Here is a 16857-nt window from a genome sequence, read left to right on the forward strand (position 1 = left end):
GGGCATATAGTTTTACAGGATAAAGGTCAAAGATTTTATTTTCAGTTTGTGAAATGTCTACCATACTACCTCTGGGTATATTTAATGAGAAATTTTTTACCAAACTTCTCTGTACCATTTTCTCATTTTCAGCAAACCAAGTTGCTAGTCCTAGTCTCTTGAAAACTGCCAGTAACATTTTGTTCATGATTTAATTTTAAATAATAAATACATTGTCGTCTTTTTTTAATACAGATCATTTAAATTAGACTCTGGTACCCAAAACTTAGTGCTTTGCCAACATGATGTTCTAAATCCACTGTTGTAGATACTAAATTAGATAAATAATTAAATAAATTAAATATATTTTACACCTTTGGCTTAAAGACAGTGTTCCAGCTTTGCTTCTTGCTCCCCTTTGGAAACCTTGCCTGAGTATCAGAAGCCCTGGTATATCAGAAGCATTCAGGGGTTGACTCGTATCAGTGATCAAGGGATTTTGAGCAGTTTGCATCATTTCTAACAATAAGTAACTTCTGACTATCTCTAAAGATAACATCAAAATCAGGTGTATAAGTTTATTTCAAAAGAGTTTGCCTTAGAAATATAATCAGAGACTTACTACTTTTCTGATGTTCCGTATGCTATCAGAGATAGAAGTGTTTACCCTCCAAGCAGCCAAGCTGTGTTCTCCTTTACAATCAAAACCAGTTAAAAATTATTTTTTAACTTCTTAGAAAGGCAAGCTCCCCTTACAAGTAAATAAAATCCTTAGCACTGTTGCCTTTAATCGTCATCATGACTTGATGTACTTAATAAAAAAAAAAAAGAGCATGTGAATTATCATTTTGATAGATAATAGGATTGCTGCCAGCTTCCATTTAATATATATTTGTTTTCTTTTTATACAGGTCATCCTTATAGAATTTTTACCAAAGACACCGATTTTTCGACCAGATTAGCATTTGATTTATTTATAGAGACTTATTAAAGTATGTTGTCTTTCCAATGGTGCCTTGCTTGGTGCTCTCCTGGTGGTGACGTAGCATTGGTTCTACAGAATCTTGTGGTGTTTTCGTTATTTTTTGGTTTGTTTCATTTTTGTTTGTGTGTTGTTTGTTGTTTTTTTTCTTTCCCCCTTCCCCCCGCCCCCTTTTTTTTTTTTTTTTTTTAATAAGAGCATGTCAAAGTGCATTTGGTCAAACTGCAAAATCATTTCATGCAAATGTTAACTACTGCTTAAGTTATTGTTATTTTACTATTTCTGTTTATTAACGTATCTTAATTTTCAAAGAGTCTTTTATATGTGTGCGCGCGTATGTGTACATATATATTACTATAAATACACAGCTGAAAATGGTGTACAAGTGAGCAGGTATTTTTTTATCCCCAAATGACACAATTAATTGACTGTACATTGTTTAAGTCCTTTTAATCATTCGTTTACATGCTGAAGTACCTTCGAAGATCTTCCTAAACTTTTGTCAGTGACTAGTCAGCTGTAAATATTTTTATTTCTTTTTTAGGATATTGGCTAGCTTCTTCCAGCAAAAGGAGGAGATAAAGTTCTTTTTGAAACCCAGATGTCACTGCATTAGTAGAAATCTGTGTTTTTCATGAAGAAGTCCTGTCAGCTGGTTCTGAAAAAGTCCTAATTTAAAGGTTAAAAAATAAAAAGCAGCAAAGTAGAATTATATTACTTAGACTAGGAGAATCACTGAGAGAATTGCATGCATCTGGTTAGTAGGATTAAAGATCACAAAAATATATTAGTATTACAGTTTATAATGTAGCTGTTTTAATTCAGGCTAATGCCACCTATCAGCTTTATTCCTATTGTTTACAAGATCCTGTACACAGGGGTGCAGAAGGACTTGTTTTATTAAAAACTATTGTGCAAGAGGACCTTTCAGGGTGGGTTTGTTTTTTGTTGTTTTGAAGCCACATAAGCAGAAAAAAGTTATTGAAGAAATTGTGAACAGTACAGCTCCAGAGACAAATGCAGCATACACTGGGCAACAGTGTAAGTTTAAGTGTGTTAGATAACTATTTATTGCACCCTTGTTTCTGCTCATTTTGGTTTACAAAGCTTATTTTCTGCACAAGTATAAGACTTTTTTTTTCACTGGATATATGGTGTATGCTTGGGTCAGGCCAGTTCTATTTAGTTTCTTCTACTTGTATCTTAGTTGTACATATCTTAACACATTATAGTTTTTTAATTGCAACTCAAACATTTTAAAGTTTGCATTAGATATCTAAAATTACTGTACATGAACAATAATGTAAGTTAAGAATATGTTCCTTGTACAGTTGTGGTAGCAAGCAATAATGTGAATATATGACAAAACAGATATATTCTGCTTAATATTTGTATGAATGAACAGATGATACCACTACAAGAATAATCTTCTCTTTTTAATCTTTTAAATACAAGTTTTATTTCAAGGTAATACATTACAGGTACCCTGATGCTGTGAACTATTTTTCTATGTCTTCAAAATATTTATTATCTGTAAAATATTCTCTAGTGAGTATTATATTCCTAAATTGTTGACAGTGGGAGTGGTCTGGAAAGTGTTAAGTTTTCTTAAATCTAAGCCCTCTATATCAGTTCCCAAAACTCATCCTTTGCTCAGCTTTTGTCTGTGGATTCCTGCTGTTTACGTTGAAAATAGCTCAGCTCTGCTTTTCACACAAGCCTACAAGTGTGTTTTTTTGACTAGATGGAAATATGTTTTTAAATTAACAAATATCGGTTTTGTGCTGCCTCAGTCTACTGTGTCCCGCAGCCGTTTCTCTCCAAAGTAAGTGGTTATAATTTTTTATAAATCAATTTCAGCCTCTTCTTTAGCACAAATCTGGATCTGCAGCGCTCCTCCACTCACCCAGAGGCTTTAGCAGCAACCAGCGCCGGGGGCAGCTGGGGTTGTGGAGGATGGAGGTGCAGGGGAGAGGTTGCAATTGAGCTGGTGATAAATACTGATGAACAGAAATATATGTTGATTTCTTCAAGTGTCAGTTTCCAATAAAATGACTGTTGACCCATACAAGGCCTAGATTTTATTATGAAAATTTTCAGTTGACTATGCAGATAGGTTTGTGTCACGGATGCAGTTTTCCACTGGTAGTTCATTGGCATGGAGGGGTAGATTTGATGTGACTTGTGATACGTTCATAGCAGCACCGCATTCAGCGTGAGCTATTCACCTTAGTTTACTACTCAGACTTTCCAGACTACATTCTGTGACACAACTACCTTGCCAGCAGCGTTCAAACCTACCTACAGTCAAGCTAATTTGAGCATGATATGTGCTCAAACCAGAGCAGTGGATAGAGTGTGGCTTGCAGGTTTACAAAGAGTATCTCGTTAGTAAAGCTTCCACATAAGCACCAGTGCTGTTTTAGATCTTGTCTACTTTTAGGTGCACGTGCAGTCATGTACCTGATTAGCAGGCATTTTGATATTTTAACTGTTTCTCTCTAAGACTTCTATTATAGGGATCCAAAGTAGAGCTCTGAGCAAATAAATAGTTAACTCCCCTGGTAAGGAGCCCAGACTAATCACCCCTTAAAGCATTTCTGATATCTTGTTGAAACAATGTCTCTGACTTAAAATGCAACCAGGAAACTTGAGAAACTGTATATACATATATATGTGTGTGTGTGTGTCTGTATGTATGTGTATATATATATGTATATATATACACACACATATGTGTATATATATATATGAGTTTTGCTCAAAAGTGTTACTCTCTTGATGAGGTACTACATTCACCTAGTAAGAATGTTATAAAACATTTTCGTATAATCCCTTTCGATTCATTAATTACAATGATAGAAATTGAACATGGCAGGAACTTTAATCAACTGTTTAATGCCTGCAGCAGTCTTCAGGATTTTCCTTTGATGTTGTTTCTAAAATACTGAATCTATTTATTTTGTACGCTAGTGAGAAGACATATATTACCTTCTTTTTTTTTTTTTGTCCAGTTGGCAGAGTATGAAGTTGCAACAGTTTGAGCAGGCCAGAAGCTGTAGTCGGACCTCCAGGGCATAGCCTACTCTTTGCTGAAAGAAGTATTACGTTGTGCTAACTTGTTCAGCTTCTTGCAGCTCAGCAATTTCTAAAAATAACCTTTTCTATTTCCAGTTTCCTTGAATAGTAAGAGTTAGGTACCCACTTGATATTAATAATTTAACAAATGATGCTAATTATGTCCGTTTTACCTTTAGCCTCAAAAACTAATGGTAAAGGCATCAATGGCTCACTGTGAAAGCTAATTATTATTATTTTTAGTTACAGTGGCCATTAACTGGCCAATAAAAAATCCTTTCTAACTGAAATACAACCAAATTAAATTATTTTTAACCTTTTAGTGATATGTAGAAATAAGTAGAAATAAGTCCTAAAGGAGAAAGGCTTTCTGTCTGACCATACATGAAGAATTCTGCAGAGCTCATCTGTTGTTAAATAGCTGTGATTTGAAGTTTATACTGGGTTGGGCAAACTACACCAGAAATTAAAATGTTTATGGAGATAGTTTATTAAAAAGACTTCTACTGAGCTATTATAAAAAAATTACTACTTTGTGTAACGGATGTATGCAAATGCAAAATTCCCCACAATACTCAAAAACAACTAGATTGTAAAAACTTTTCATAGTACTTAAATTATAATCTCTGAGTCAATTTGTTAAATGATACATTTTTGTGAATCTCAAGGCCATGGTGTTTAAATGTAATACTCTGTCTCCAAGATACATGCTTACTTAAAAGTCAGTTTTCATTTTGTTTTTCTCGATGTCATTATTTAACCCTGAAGATTGTAGGAAGAGCTTTAAAATGCAGTCTGTAACAAGCCAGAAGGCAAAGAAAAAGAAGTTGTCCTTATTCCCTTCCCTCCACCCCCACCCCAAAGTCTTAATTTTAAATTGGTCCCGTTGTTTTGGGAGCCATAGCTTATGTTTTTAGAGCAGCTGGCAATAATGCAAATTGTGCACCAAAAAACCCCATTTGAATTCTGAACAATTTAAAGAGATCACTTTAATTGAAGAGGCAACAGACTTATTAAGCGAAGAAAATCCCTGGTTCTTTTTAAGTTCTCCCAGCACTGCTGTTGAGTAATTAAAAGAAGGATCATGATGACCCTACATTAGGTCAAAATCCAGATGATTTTGTGTAAAGGAAATGTTCAATTAGAGACGTCTCAGAGCCCCAAATGTCTCGGATTCACAGTAGTGACTTATTAAGGGTAAGTGTCGCTGGCTAGTTTTGTATCTGTGACTAAAATCATTTATGTTGCTCTTCAGCAACCTTGCTTATGAAAAGAATGCATTTTAGAAATAAGATCTATATTAATCACTGCTAATTTCCTGTAATTTCTGTGCTGCTTCTCCCTAAAGCCACGTTGCTTTTTTATTGCAAACAGCTAAAAATGTATGATCGTTATAATGCCTTTAATAGCCATATTGTAGGTAGAAATATTAACTTCTCAGGGACTAATAGGAAATACAGAAATGGAGTTAATGAGCTGAATGCCTAACTGCATGAAGGCTTACTTTGCAAACAGCACCCTAGAAAACTTCTGATTGTAATGTGCATGACCATTATGAATGTTACCAGTATACAGCTATGACAGCTCCCTTTACCCTGTTTTATTAATCTGCTGAATGTCAAAGTATGTTGTATAAGGATAAATGAAGTTTGGTGGGGTTTTTTTGCTGATTTGGATGGAGTGATTAGTTCTAATGGTGCTACGTTCTTAATTCCTGTGTCTATTCTTTGTAAAGCTCTCTGCCGGCTGGGTGAATTGAGTTACTTGTGTAATTCTTAAGCAAGTGGAAATGTTTCAAGGGGAGAAGTACTCTAGAAGCAAAAAAATTCACTGCTGAAAACACCATGCATTTATTCTTAATTACTTACAGATATGCATTTGGGTTGTTTTGTTGGTAACAGTATTTTGCAGTTCATTAATTTTTGAACTTCACCTTTTTTGCATGCTGACGTTTCAGTCAGCGTGGGCTGAATTAGAGGCCATTTTTTTTTTAATGAAAAGAAAAGAATCCTTGCATGAAACTTCATATTTTGACACTTGTTCTGCTGGTGTGTGTATCTCCACTATATGACACCTGGGTAATACATATTTTATAAACTACATTGTATTGTTTTCATAGAAGATGTCCTTTTAAAAGATTATTCTACTTTGTTTAGCTCATTAATATTTCATTAAGATTTACCTTATTGAAAAAAGATTCGTAAATGCTTGACTCCTCAGAACACAGCAGACCATTAGGAAAGATTTAGTGAGGGAAAAGATGAAACAGGAATTAGGAGAAACACCACCCAAAGATTGAATTTGGGAATTAGGTTTGGAATTTTCTGGGTGTGATGGAAAGTAGTTTTGACCTGAATGAAATGGTATCGAATAATGAAATTAAAAGCTAGCAATCCCTCTAAGTAATTATACAGGCTGTTGTCTCAGACATTTTTTTTTTTTTTTTTTTAATTTTAACAAGTGTGTTACTGGTTTATTTTGATTATGCCCTAACTTATAGACAGTTCTGCTATTATGCAGATTTTGAGGTAAGCTTCCTTCTAAACTCAGCATCTCTTAGTTAAAAATATCCAGATCAAACCAGAATTGCTGATGAGAGCTGCGCAGAGATTGCAGAAGAGTCTTTTCCCAAGCTGGAGCCTGCAATGCACGGCTAATTGTTCCCAAAGAAAATTCTTGCCTTGTCCAGACAGCTCCTGTCATGTGACAGTGTATCTAAGGCCCAGGGGGAGGATCCAGTGAGGATAATTTAGGTTCAGGTGAGTAAGAAAGACTTTTGTAGTTAGTTGTAGCTTTTATGGTGAAGGGAACTGTTGACAAACGTTCCCTTTTGCAGGGCAGATAGTAGATTTTGTAACGTTTATTGAAACATGCTCTGCACCACACTCTCCCCCAACCCCCCCAAAAAACAAACAAACAAGCCCAACAAACTTAATCATTGAAAGTTTCCTTACCTCATGCTGAAAACCAGGCTTGATAGTTACCTAAAGATTTTTGTCTGTTACAGTGTTTTAGGTTTGTGAATCCAGTTTTTAAATCGTGTGTAGAAAATTTTCGAAAAGTCAGATATCCTCATGCCATATAACTGGTATTTTTAGTGGCTCTGTGTTTAAACTGATTTCATTGTACCAATATAAGTACCTCATCCACTCTAAATGTTTATCTCTGATCCTTCTGTGCTTGCAACAGGCTTTCTAACTTGTTAGTATATGCATTGTGCATCCCTGTTAATGTTGTCAATGGACAGTTTGGTTCGGTCAGGTAACAAGGAATTGTTCAAATCAGTTGCTCCTGATTTGAAAAGTCTGACTCGGATTCTTGTTTTCATAAAAGACTGAGTATGACAATCAGAACACCGAACTAATTCCAACAAAACATTTTAAAGAGAATGGTAAACAACAGAACAGTGCCTACGTGTTGTATGCTGAATTGGCCCTGTGTAATTCATATTGCTTTAAAAGAATTCACAGAGAATTGCATTGGATTGTATGTGCTTGGGAAAAACCTGTTAAATGTACGAAGCAGTAATGATAAATAAGTTGCTGAAGGGATGTTATCTTTCAAGAAAGCAAACTTAAACCGCAATATTTTGGAGTATGTTAAAAATCCATTTCAGGCAGAAAATGTGTAAGCGGTAATTTAACCTAGAACTGGATATTAAGGAAGCTGCTATTTACGGATACATGATGGTGATTTTGCCTGTTGGGCATCGTCTCTCATACAGAGCTTAGGAAGATAAGGTTGCTGTGATTTCCGCTATTGTAACATTCCTCTTCGAATATTTTAAGTCTGGGTGAGAGACTGAAAGCTTAGAGGCCAGTACTGTGTTCACAGGGTGCTTGGCTTTGGGAGAAGATAGGAAGAAAAGGACTTTTTTTTTTTAAGTCTGCACAATTGTATATATGCATATTTAAGAGTATTTAACCATGTCTGCTAAATTACTGAAGTGAATCTATTGTTGAATTCTAGAATATTATTTAATACATCAGCATTGTTTTTTCCTGACCTGACCCAGAATTGGACTCCAATATAATTTTTTAAAACCATTTCTTAAGCTGTATGTATTATAAACTAATAAAAGAATTGTTAACCTATCTACTAAGCGTTACCGTTTTTCATATATCCAATATGTTGGGGGGGAGGGGGAGCATGGTAGGGAGAGGAGGAAAAAGAAAAACCCTAGAAACTTCTGCCTTGCAGTACAATGGTCTGTTCTAATTTCCAGTTGATACTTTCAGTCTAAATTAGGAAAAAGAAAAAAAAAAATGGTTTGGGGTAATTTAGGTGACTCTGGGGCTAGAGTTACCAAATTCAGAGGGATTGCCTGCCTGAAAGTGTTTCAAACTGGCTTTTCATTAAGTTTGTGCTTGGAGTTCTTGAAGCTTTTCAAGCCCTAATGGTAGCAGGATTTATTATATGTATCACCACTAGGGTTGAGCAGTCATGTTGAAGCTGTTTGCACGTGTTTTCTTTATTCACTAGTGCTTTCAAACAAGATATGCTTTCAGCTAGTTAAGGCAGACACCATTTATTGATACACTTTATTCCCATCTATGTAATTTATGTATTTTTGAGACTATCAGAGATTAAATGCTGGTTAACCTGAACCTTACGAACAAAAAACTAACCCTGCGCTCTCCAGCGCTCCAAGGTCTTGCTTCCCATCGACCAGCCGCTTTTCTTTGCCTGAAACATTTTACAGCTCTTTGGTTACCCTGGCATGGAGATCTCAACAGCCGCTTCATAATGCATGCGTGTATAGTGTGTGGAGTGTCCGTGGGTGCTGCGTGCAGCTGTGCGGTGTGTGTGCGTGGGGAGGCTGCTCTGCCCGCTGCTGGGAAGCCGCATTCCGGCTGTTGTAATTTGTGCTTCCAAAGCGGTATGATACAATGTTGCTGAGCAGAAAAGCGCACGATAGATTTAATGTAGCCAATTGTGTACTTTTGAAAAAAAGAGTAACTGTTCAGTGTGAGTTAATTTTGGATTTTTTCAGCATCTCTCTTTTAGGCTTTGTGCTGCATTCTTCTAGACAAATGCGTATTCCATGTGGGCCACTGTTCTGCTAAATGCTCTCAGTTCTCCTTTTGCAATCAAGATTATGTTGCTAAGGAGATTTTGCTTTTATTGGTGCCATTGATTTGTGTTAATACGTTTTGAATACCTCTCGGTATTCTTCCGTAGACAAGGCCAAAAGAAAAACTTCCCCGAGTTTCCCCATTTACATTACAAATGGAGCGGTGGTGTAATGAAGCCGATATAAAGTGGGCAGTTGAAAGGGAACTAAAGAAGGGCACTCAAGTGAGAAATGAAGAAATGTGCCGAGAGCGGTCTGCGGGCCGCCTCCGGCCCAGCTGCGGCAGCGGCCTCGGGCCGGCGCCGGGGCCGCGGGGAGAGCCCGCTCCTCCGGCCGCCCGGACCACCCACTCGCTGCGCCCGCTCGGCGGATTACCCCGCCGGGGCTGCCGGGGGACCCGGGGCCCCCTCCCGCCGCTGGAGCTGCCACCGGGCCCCCTCCCGCCGGCCCCTCCGGGCTGCCGCGCTCGCAGTCGGCCCTGCTTTTCTCCTCCGCGCCTGGCTGCCCCTTCCAGCCAAAGGCAGGGCCGGTCGAGGGGAAGAGGAGGGAAGGCTCTGCGGAGCTGCAGAAACGTGGCCTCAGGCTCTACAGTGATGCCCTGGGCGCCTGCACAGGACCCCGGCTCCCCGGGGCTCCCGGCCGGGGTGCAGAAGCGCAGCCTGACCTGCTTTCCCCATGCACTGCTATGGCCAGGCTGAGAGCCCGCTCCCGGCCACTCCAGCTTTGTGCTGCCCTTGGCGAGGGGCACTGGGATTGCCCGGGCACCTCCCGAGTCCCCCAAGTCTTCCTGCGCTTGTGAAAACAAACAGTCCCCCTCAAAAAAAAAAAAAAAAAAAAAACAAAAAAAACCAAGCAAGCAACAATCCCTCACCAAACAAGAAAAGACAACACTTTAATAATAATTAAAAAAAAAAAAAATCCCACCGAAAGCCTTTTAACCTGGTGTTCATAGATGGCTTTGTTGAAGACAAGCCCCAGGAGGATATCGCATGTGTATGTGGATAAAGGTCTCCTTTGGCTGTTCTTGCTCTTCCATGTTGCATGGATGAGCTCCTGAAGGACTCAAAGACCTGGTACTTTTTATATGAAATGATTATTCAGAGAACATTCACACCAAAAAGCCAAAGAGTGTTCCCATCTGCCAGGATTTGCCATCACACAAATCTTCTACCTGTGGTGATCTAAGCCCTTGTTCCCTACTTGTTGTCGGGATGGCATGGAGAAGACCTTGGTCTATGTCCACAAGCAAGGTACAAAAACCTTTGCCAAGTGATGTCAGTACTTGCAGAGCACCTTGGTGCTTGCACTGCAGATATTCAGAGACCAGGACCTCTGTTACATGGCCCCCCAGGGTCACAGGGGAGCAGTGTGAGCCCTGTGCCTGCCACATGCTAGTGAATGAGTTGGGACAGTAAATGGCTTCAGGCACCTCATTCAGGTTTTGGTTTTCCCCTGATACAGGGAGATGACCCAAAGTCACAGTATTGCCTGACTTGTGATCCAAAGGATCAAAGGTGTTTTGAAATGGAAAGGGTCGCTCTGCCTTTTGCATTGGGATCAGCAGTCTGCTTTATGCTGTGTGTTACTTGTGAAAGTGTCCCATGGCATTTACGTAGGCTCAGCTTGCTTCTTCATGTTGCTCCACGTTGTTCAAGCCGGAGGACTTCATTCTTTGGCTGTTGATCACATTATGTGTAGCATAAACTTCGCTTCTTGCACTCTCACTCTCTGCAGTATTAAGCCCCTGCCAGTAGGATGGGCACTTAGGACTGCTGAATAAGTGGGAGGAGTAGAGAAGCTCAGCCTCTTTACTCATTCTCTACGTGACCTTTGGAGGACTCCAGGTATTAAGTGACTTATTCCTGTTTGTGTGCCTCAGAAGGTCTGGATCTTGAGTAGTTATTTAATAAAATGAGAGAAATGCGTAAGGATAGCTATTTGATCCAAGGCATGCAAAGAATCATTTTAGCAGTGGGTCTTACTCAGGATTTCATGCCATTCTGTATTAATTTCACAGTTCTAAGGAAAATCCTTCATCGTGTTTCAAGAGCGTGTGCCCAAATGCATTATCTTTAATATGCTTTTTCATACCTTTTCCAACATGCTCTATGGAAAGGGCCTGTTTTTAAATGAGATAATGAGTCTTGAGGTTAATGAGGACAGGGCCTAGAATTCCTACTGCATTATGTGCCATTGAGTATACAGTAGAAATAAATTAAGAGAGCAGACAGTGTTTTAAAAATTCTCTTTCACTTAGGCATTTTGTTTAGCATTCAGAACACAGCCACATTACATGATTAGCTGATTTTAATGGGTGTTCTCTAATCAGTTACATGAAACTGTGTGAAAAACCTAAAAAGATTACTTTATATTTGCAAAGACAGTCTGTTTACATTGTTATACCTCAGCTAAGAGGATACTTGGCATGTATGGTGCATCTAAGAGAAAAATGTGGAAGGCCAAAGAAACCTTGAAGACAATTGGATCCCGCCCATTCTCCTTCTCTCCACAATGCAAGCTCTGATGACTTAGTATTTTAATTAATGTCAACCCTTACCATCAGTGCTCATGGGAACAATCATTAAACCAACACAAAAACATTTTAAATGGCTGGCAACCTACCAGATATTGAGCTAAACATTCCCATGGTAGAGTGGATGGTTTCATAGCCAATTCTGCACTGGATTAAATACGTTCTCTAGCAGTACTGGCTCAAAAGGCTATTATTTTCATACTAAACAATGCAGTATGGTTTCTAAGTTCTTCTATTTTAAAATGTTTTTATATTTACTTCCTAACACTAGTATCAATGTTATTTATGTGGATGTGGTTGAATTGTACTCTTTGTTGTTACTAAAACTTGCTTTTCTTTTTCCTCCTGTTCTCCCCTTTTTTTTTTTTTGTTTTTCTTGCTGCTAAACCAAAACCATATTCTCTTCTCTTTCAGATAATTCACATGATCAGTCACAGCCTAAACCAACAATAAGTTTCCCATGTAGCTCTAAAAATTGCTGGCTGAGTGAATTTTAAAATCGGACAATTTATATATATTTGGTTTCATATGACGTTACTTTTGCGTGGTAGGAACTGGGTCACATCTCTACCTAGTAGGTACTTTGCTGTCCTCACTGCTGCAATATTTGCTTGCCAAGTGAACTAAGTAGCCTGATGTTTCTTATTCCTCGAAGGCCTTTTTCCCTCCTCCCATCTTCTGTGTTTGCTGTTTGCTCAAATTGTTTAAACATGGAGCTCAATGACAGGCTATTAGCGCTGACTGGAGCCACACATAATGTGGCCACATGTTGTGTAAGCTTCACAACTTGTCTGCTAATTCGCCTCAGGCCTGACCTGAAATACCCTTGCTATTCTAGCTCTTAGCCCTTCCCCAGCAGCCAGACACTCATGTGAACTCCTGTGACACATTGGTGGGGTCTTTGATTTTGGGCTAAGGCTTGCCATGTTTTCTGCTGGTGGTGGTGCCATGGCAGCCGGTGAATCTGCCTGAGGAGGAAAAGAGGACAGAGCCAGTTGTGTCCTGAGGATGGGGGTGAGGATGAGAGCTCTTACCTCTTCTGTTGCGACCTGTTGGGAGCGAAAGTGTCTGTGGTTGCAGCACAGCTGGCATGAGAGGCATTGCTGTCCTCTGCCTGTGGCTCTGGGGCTCCCACTGATGGCTCCCTGGGGAAAACACGATTTCCATAGGAAGTCCACAAGCTATGAGGAAGGAACAGGGTGGGGAAAAACCAGGCTGGCAAGCAGAGAGTGTTCTCCATTTCATTCTTGATCTCTGATGGTGGGAGATTTTGGTCAAGTGGGCAAAAAAAAATGGCAGCCCATTTAGGAAGAGGATGAGGATACTGAAATACATAGTGAGGAGATCAGAGAATTTGCTTGTTAGAATAGGTGCTTATTGGACAGAAAGTAAATGAACCTGTAAAGATCTGAACAGTGGGAAGTCAATATAAAAATGTTTACGTGTAGCACTAGTATCCAAAAAAGAAATTAGTTGGAGAAATGGATTTCAGATGTCAAGGTAGGTAGATTAGGAAGGAGGGTGCACAGCAGATTAGGCTATAGGATTGATGTGTTGATACGTCTGATCAGAGATTGGAAATAAATAGAGGAAACCTTAAAAAGACCATAGAAGCCTCAGCAACAGTGTACAAACAGTGTGAAAAAAGACTGTAAAGCCAAAAACAGACTAGAAAAAGGAAAGAAGAAAGGGAGGGTGAAATTTAGGAGAACATGGAAGGGTAAAGTTTAGTGCAAAATAACAAAATATGACAAAGGGAAGAAAAACAGCACAGAAATAAAAAGCAAAAGAGGAAACTGTGAAGACCAGGAGGGAAAGGATTTAGAGGTAAAAAGAGGAGTACTATGTGAATTAAAAGCATGGGGGAAAAAAGTGATGTGGTCAGAGAGAAAAGGGGGGAAAAAAAAGGAACAGGAGGAGTATACACAAAATGTAGTCTGCATGCAGTCTTTAGGAATGCCTTTAAACCTTCTAAAATGTGGACAGCTTTGGAAACAGCAAACCCCATGATCACCAGCTCTGTTTTAGTGTGTCCACGGTCACCCTGCAGGATGAACAATTGGGAAGCTCTTTACCACTCCCGTTTAATGAATGTGCTGTCACTCTCAGGAGGTGTTTCAGTTACAGGAAGAACTCTTGCCCTGTTTTACTCTTCTTTTTGCATCCTGAAACACTCCAATATTCAGTCCATCATCCATCTCAGAGACCAAGACCCACAACAAGCTCTTGCACTGTGTTTTAAGATCCTTGTTGAGCTTTTCCTCATTTACATCCTGAATTCCCTGACCTGGAGAGATATGAATAGCAAGGGAGGCTGCATTTTACCCTTAATAAGCTGCCACAAACATCTTTTGCCATTGAACTGTGATTTTTTTCCTGAAGATGAAGGGTTGTTTTCAAAAGCACTGTAATGATCTACAGGTTTTTTTTTCCTTCATTCAGTTTATGACCCATGTTACAAATGTAGGCTGTAAAACCTTCAGTTGCTACAATGTCCAGAAAGTCTCTGGCAAAGTCATCATCTGTTTCATAAAGGTGAAATTTTCTGGAGACAGATGAATAGAGTTTCCTTAGTTGAGACATATACATAGAGCAATAGAATTTTCATGAAAATTCCTCCCCTAGGAATAATGAACAAATATACAGAATTCAGTATGTCATGGCAGACCAAGGGCTAAGGACAAATGTTCAAAAGATATATAAAAAATTGAAGCCAGGCAGCTAAAAACAATTTAAAGTTGATATAACCAAGATCTTGTCTTTTCTTGAAAGGCATGTGTGAAGTGTGTGATGCTCTAATTTACGTAACAAATAAGTATTCCTATTTAGATAGTAAAGTTTAAAAGTTCAAATTAGGATAGTAAGCTTGTTTTCCTATGTGCTGTACAAATATATGTGCTAGAGATGGACCTTGTCTCAATGAACAAGCTAGTAGTTAAACAAGAGAGGCAAACAGAAAAGCTGAATACAAGCAAAATATCTTGTTAGTTCCCTTAGGAATAATGGTGCTGCTTCATCATTTCCCCCTACTCATTTCAACCGTGCCAAAGCCAGCCTTGCCTGTTGCATACCAAGCATCCCCTGTCGCCCCCCAGCAAGGATTTAGTTGGGGGAGAGGTGTGTGACAATCAAGAGTATTCTTCTATGTTGTTTGGGGTTTTTTTTGGTTTTGTTTTGTTTTTCCTTCTGAGAAGCAATTGTCTTTCTCAGGTCTGGTATGAATAAAAAGAAGGAGTAAAACCAGCGTAGCTGACACAAAAACCTCAGGGCAATTTGATTTTCTTCCCAAAAAGACAAGGCATCTCACCCCTGAAAGGTTTTGCTTCTGTCTAGCAGCGTATAGATGTCTTGCTTTTCCCCATTCAGGTTAGTTGAATGTTAAAACCGATTTTCAAAGATTCTTTTTCTTTCACTCTAGTCGTCAGAGAACTGACTCAGCATCCCAACAACAATGCATTTAGAGCAGGCATTAGTTTTGAAAATGTTGTTTCAACTCTGTGAGAGACCATGGCAACAAAGATAGGATGAAGACCTTTGAAGAAACCTTTGAATACTGTTTAGAAGAAGGAGAATGGATAGGAAAACAGAGGGAAAGAGAGTAGGATTCATTTGCTGCTTAGTGATGCTACCATTTTAAGGGGCAGTACTAATTCCTATAATAGATTTCACTCCTGGGCAAAGAATGCTACCGAAAAGCCCCGAATGAGTGCCACTTCCCATTGAGATAATGTCTAGGGTTGTACTGAGGGTTTTTTCCCCCTGTGTTTGTTTTGACAAGTAGATTCTTTTGCTTTATCTCTCTTAAACAAGAGAAGTTTTAAGGCTTAAAGATTTGAGCCCTCTGAGAAATCAAAACTTCAGTCTTTGAGATTGTGCTAAGTATATTTACTCAAGATTTATGACAAATCCCACAGAAGTAAGGAGAATGCTTAATACAATTCAAATAGGCTGGAACTTACCATCTAAATAAGGACTAATCTACTGCCTGCCTGTGCTTCCCTCGGAAGAAACACCACCACTCCCAGTGTAAAACAAAAGAGGACTTTAGGGAAATAGAAAGTCTGAAAATCCTCATAGTCTATTCATGGGCTGTCTCCTTTTAACTGACCTTTCAAAAGTTATGCCCGCTCATGACAAATGCACGTTTCAGGTTTTGCAAGTTTCGTTCTTTTTATGATTTTTCAGTCCGTGCTAAGAAAATCCTATAATACTTTATCTTGTTCTAGCTATAAACATGGAAGAATTTTGATCAAAGGAGACTATTTTAACAGTTGTCTTTTGAGGCAACATGTGCAGCTCTCTTGGCAGCTTCAGCTAGTAAGGTTTGAAGAAAACAGAAGTCCTTGCAAAGTCTTTGCACATTTGAGGTGTCAAAAATATTGGATGTACTGCCTTTGCTTAGTGCTTTCTGGGATCTCAGAGCCATGGTCAGGCAATAAAATACCCTGCAGCAGGAACCCTTAACTCAGTTCAAAGAGATCAGGATGATTGCTTTTGTGGCCTTTTTTTTTTTTAGTATTAGTAATCTGTTTTATCCAGCTATTTGTCAGCAGAAATAGAATTTTATTTTCTTGAATAAATATGGTCTAGGATTAGTTACAGGAAAAAAAGGAGGGACTGTTGCTCTTTTTGCCAAAACAGAGAAGAGGGACTCCCCTCCCATTACCTTTTCACCGGCAGGGAAATGAACACTTCCATTATGCTGGACAATGAGGAGCAGGAGTAGCAGGTGGTGACTGCTGCTAATCAGGAAGTTAAGTAATAGCCATACTTGAGCACTTTCTAAAGGATTATTGTTTATGGGAAGATTTGTCCCCTATTTGGGCACCACTGGGAAGGAAAGAGTGAGAAAGATGAAAAGGTGCCTATTGGGTACAGATTTTCCATCCCCTCCCCAGCTCCACACATGAACACTCACTGGCTGCTGCCCTCCCTTCACTGCCCCAACCTGTTCAAATGGCTCCAGCAGACAACTGGTAAACCTATAAGAATAGATCCTTTACTTAATTCCATCCCTGCTGCTACGTTTCTGCTTAGGAAAAGGCCAGTCTTTGCCTCAGCACACAGGCTCCTGCCCCTCTGAGCTGTCGCTTGGCTATTCAAAGGGAACATTGACTCTTCTGGGGTAGGCTTATAAATCTAAGGCCTCTACTTGTAACAGCACTTCTTGGCAGGGAAGGGAAAGGAAGTTATTACTAACATTTTTACTCC

General features: G+C 39.1%; 1 protein-coding gene across 1 annotated transcript in view; it reads left to right on the forward strand.

Moving 5' to 3' along the window:
- Positions 1 to 8135, forward strand: part of CHIC2 (cysteine rich hydrophobic domain 2) — a 32117-nt gene extending 23982 nt beyond the window's left edge. Inside the window, exon 6 of the mRNA XM_082051495.1 lies at positions 891 to 8135. Within this exon, the coding sequence (XP_081907621.1) occupies positions 891 to 941 (51 nt within the window). The 3' untranslated portion in view covers positions 942 to 8135. The remainder of the gene's footprint in view (positions 1 to 890) is intronic.
- Positions 8136 to 16857: the final 8722 nt, after the last annotated feature.

This window comes from Streptopelia decaocto (assembly GCF_964273445.1).
Source record: "Streptopelia decaocto genome assembly, chromosome: 4".
Taxonomy (NCBI): domain Eukaryota; kingdom Metazoa; phylum Chordata; class Aves; order Columbiformes; family Columbidae; genus Streptopelia; species Streptopelia decaocto.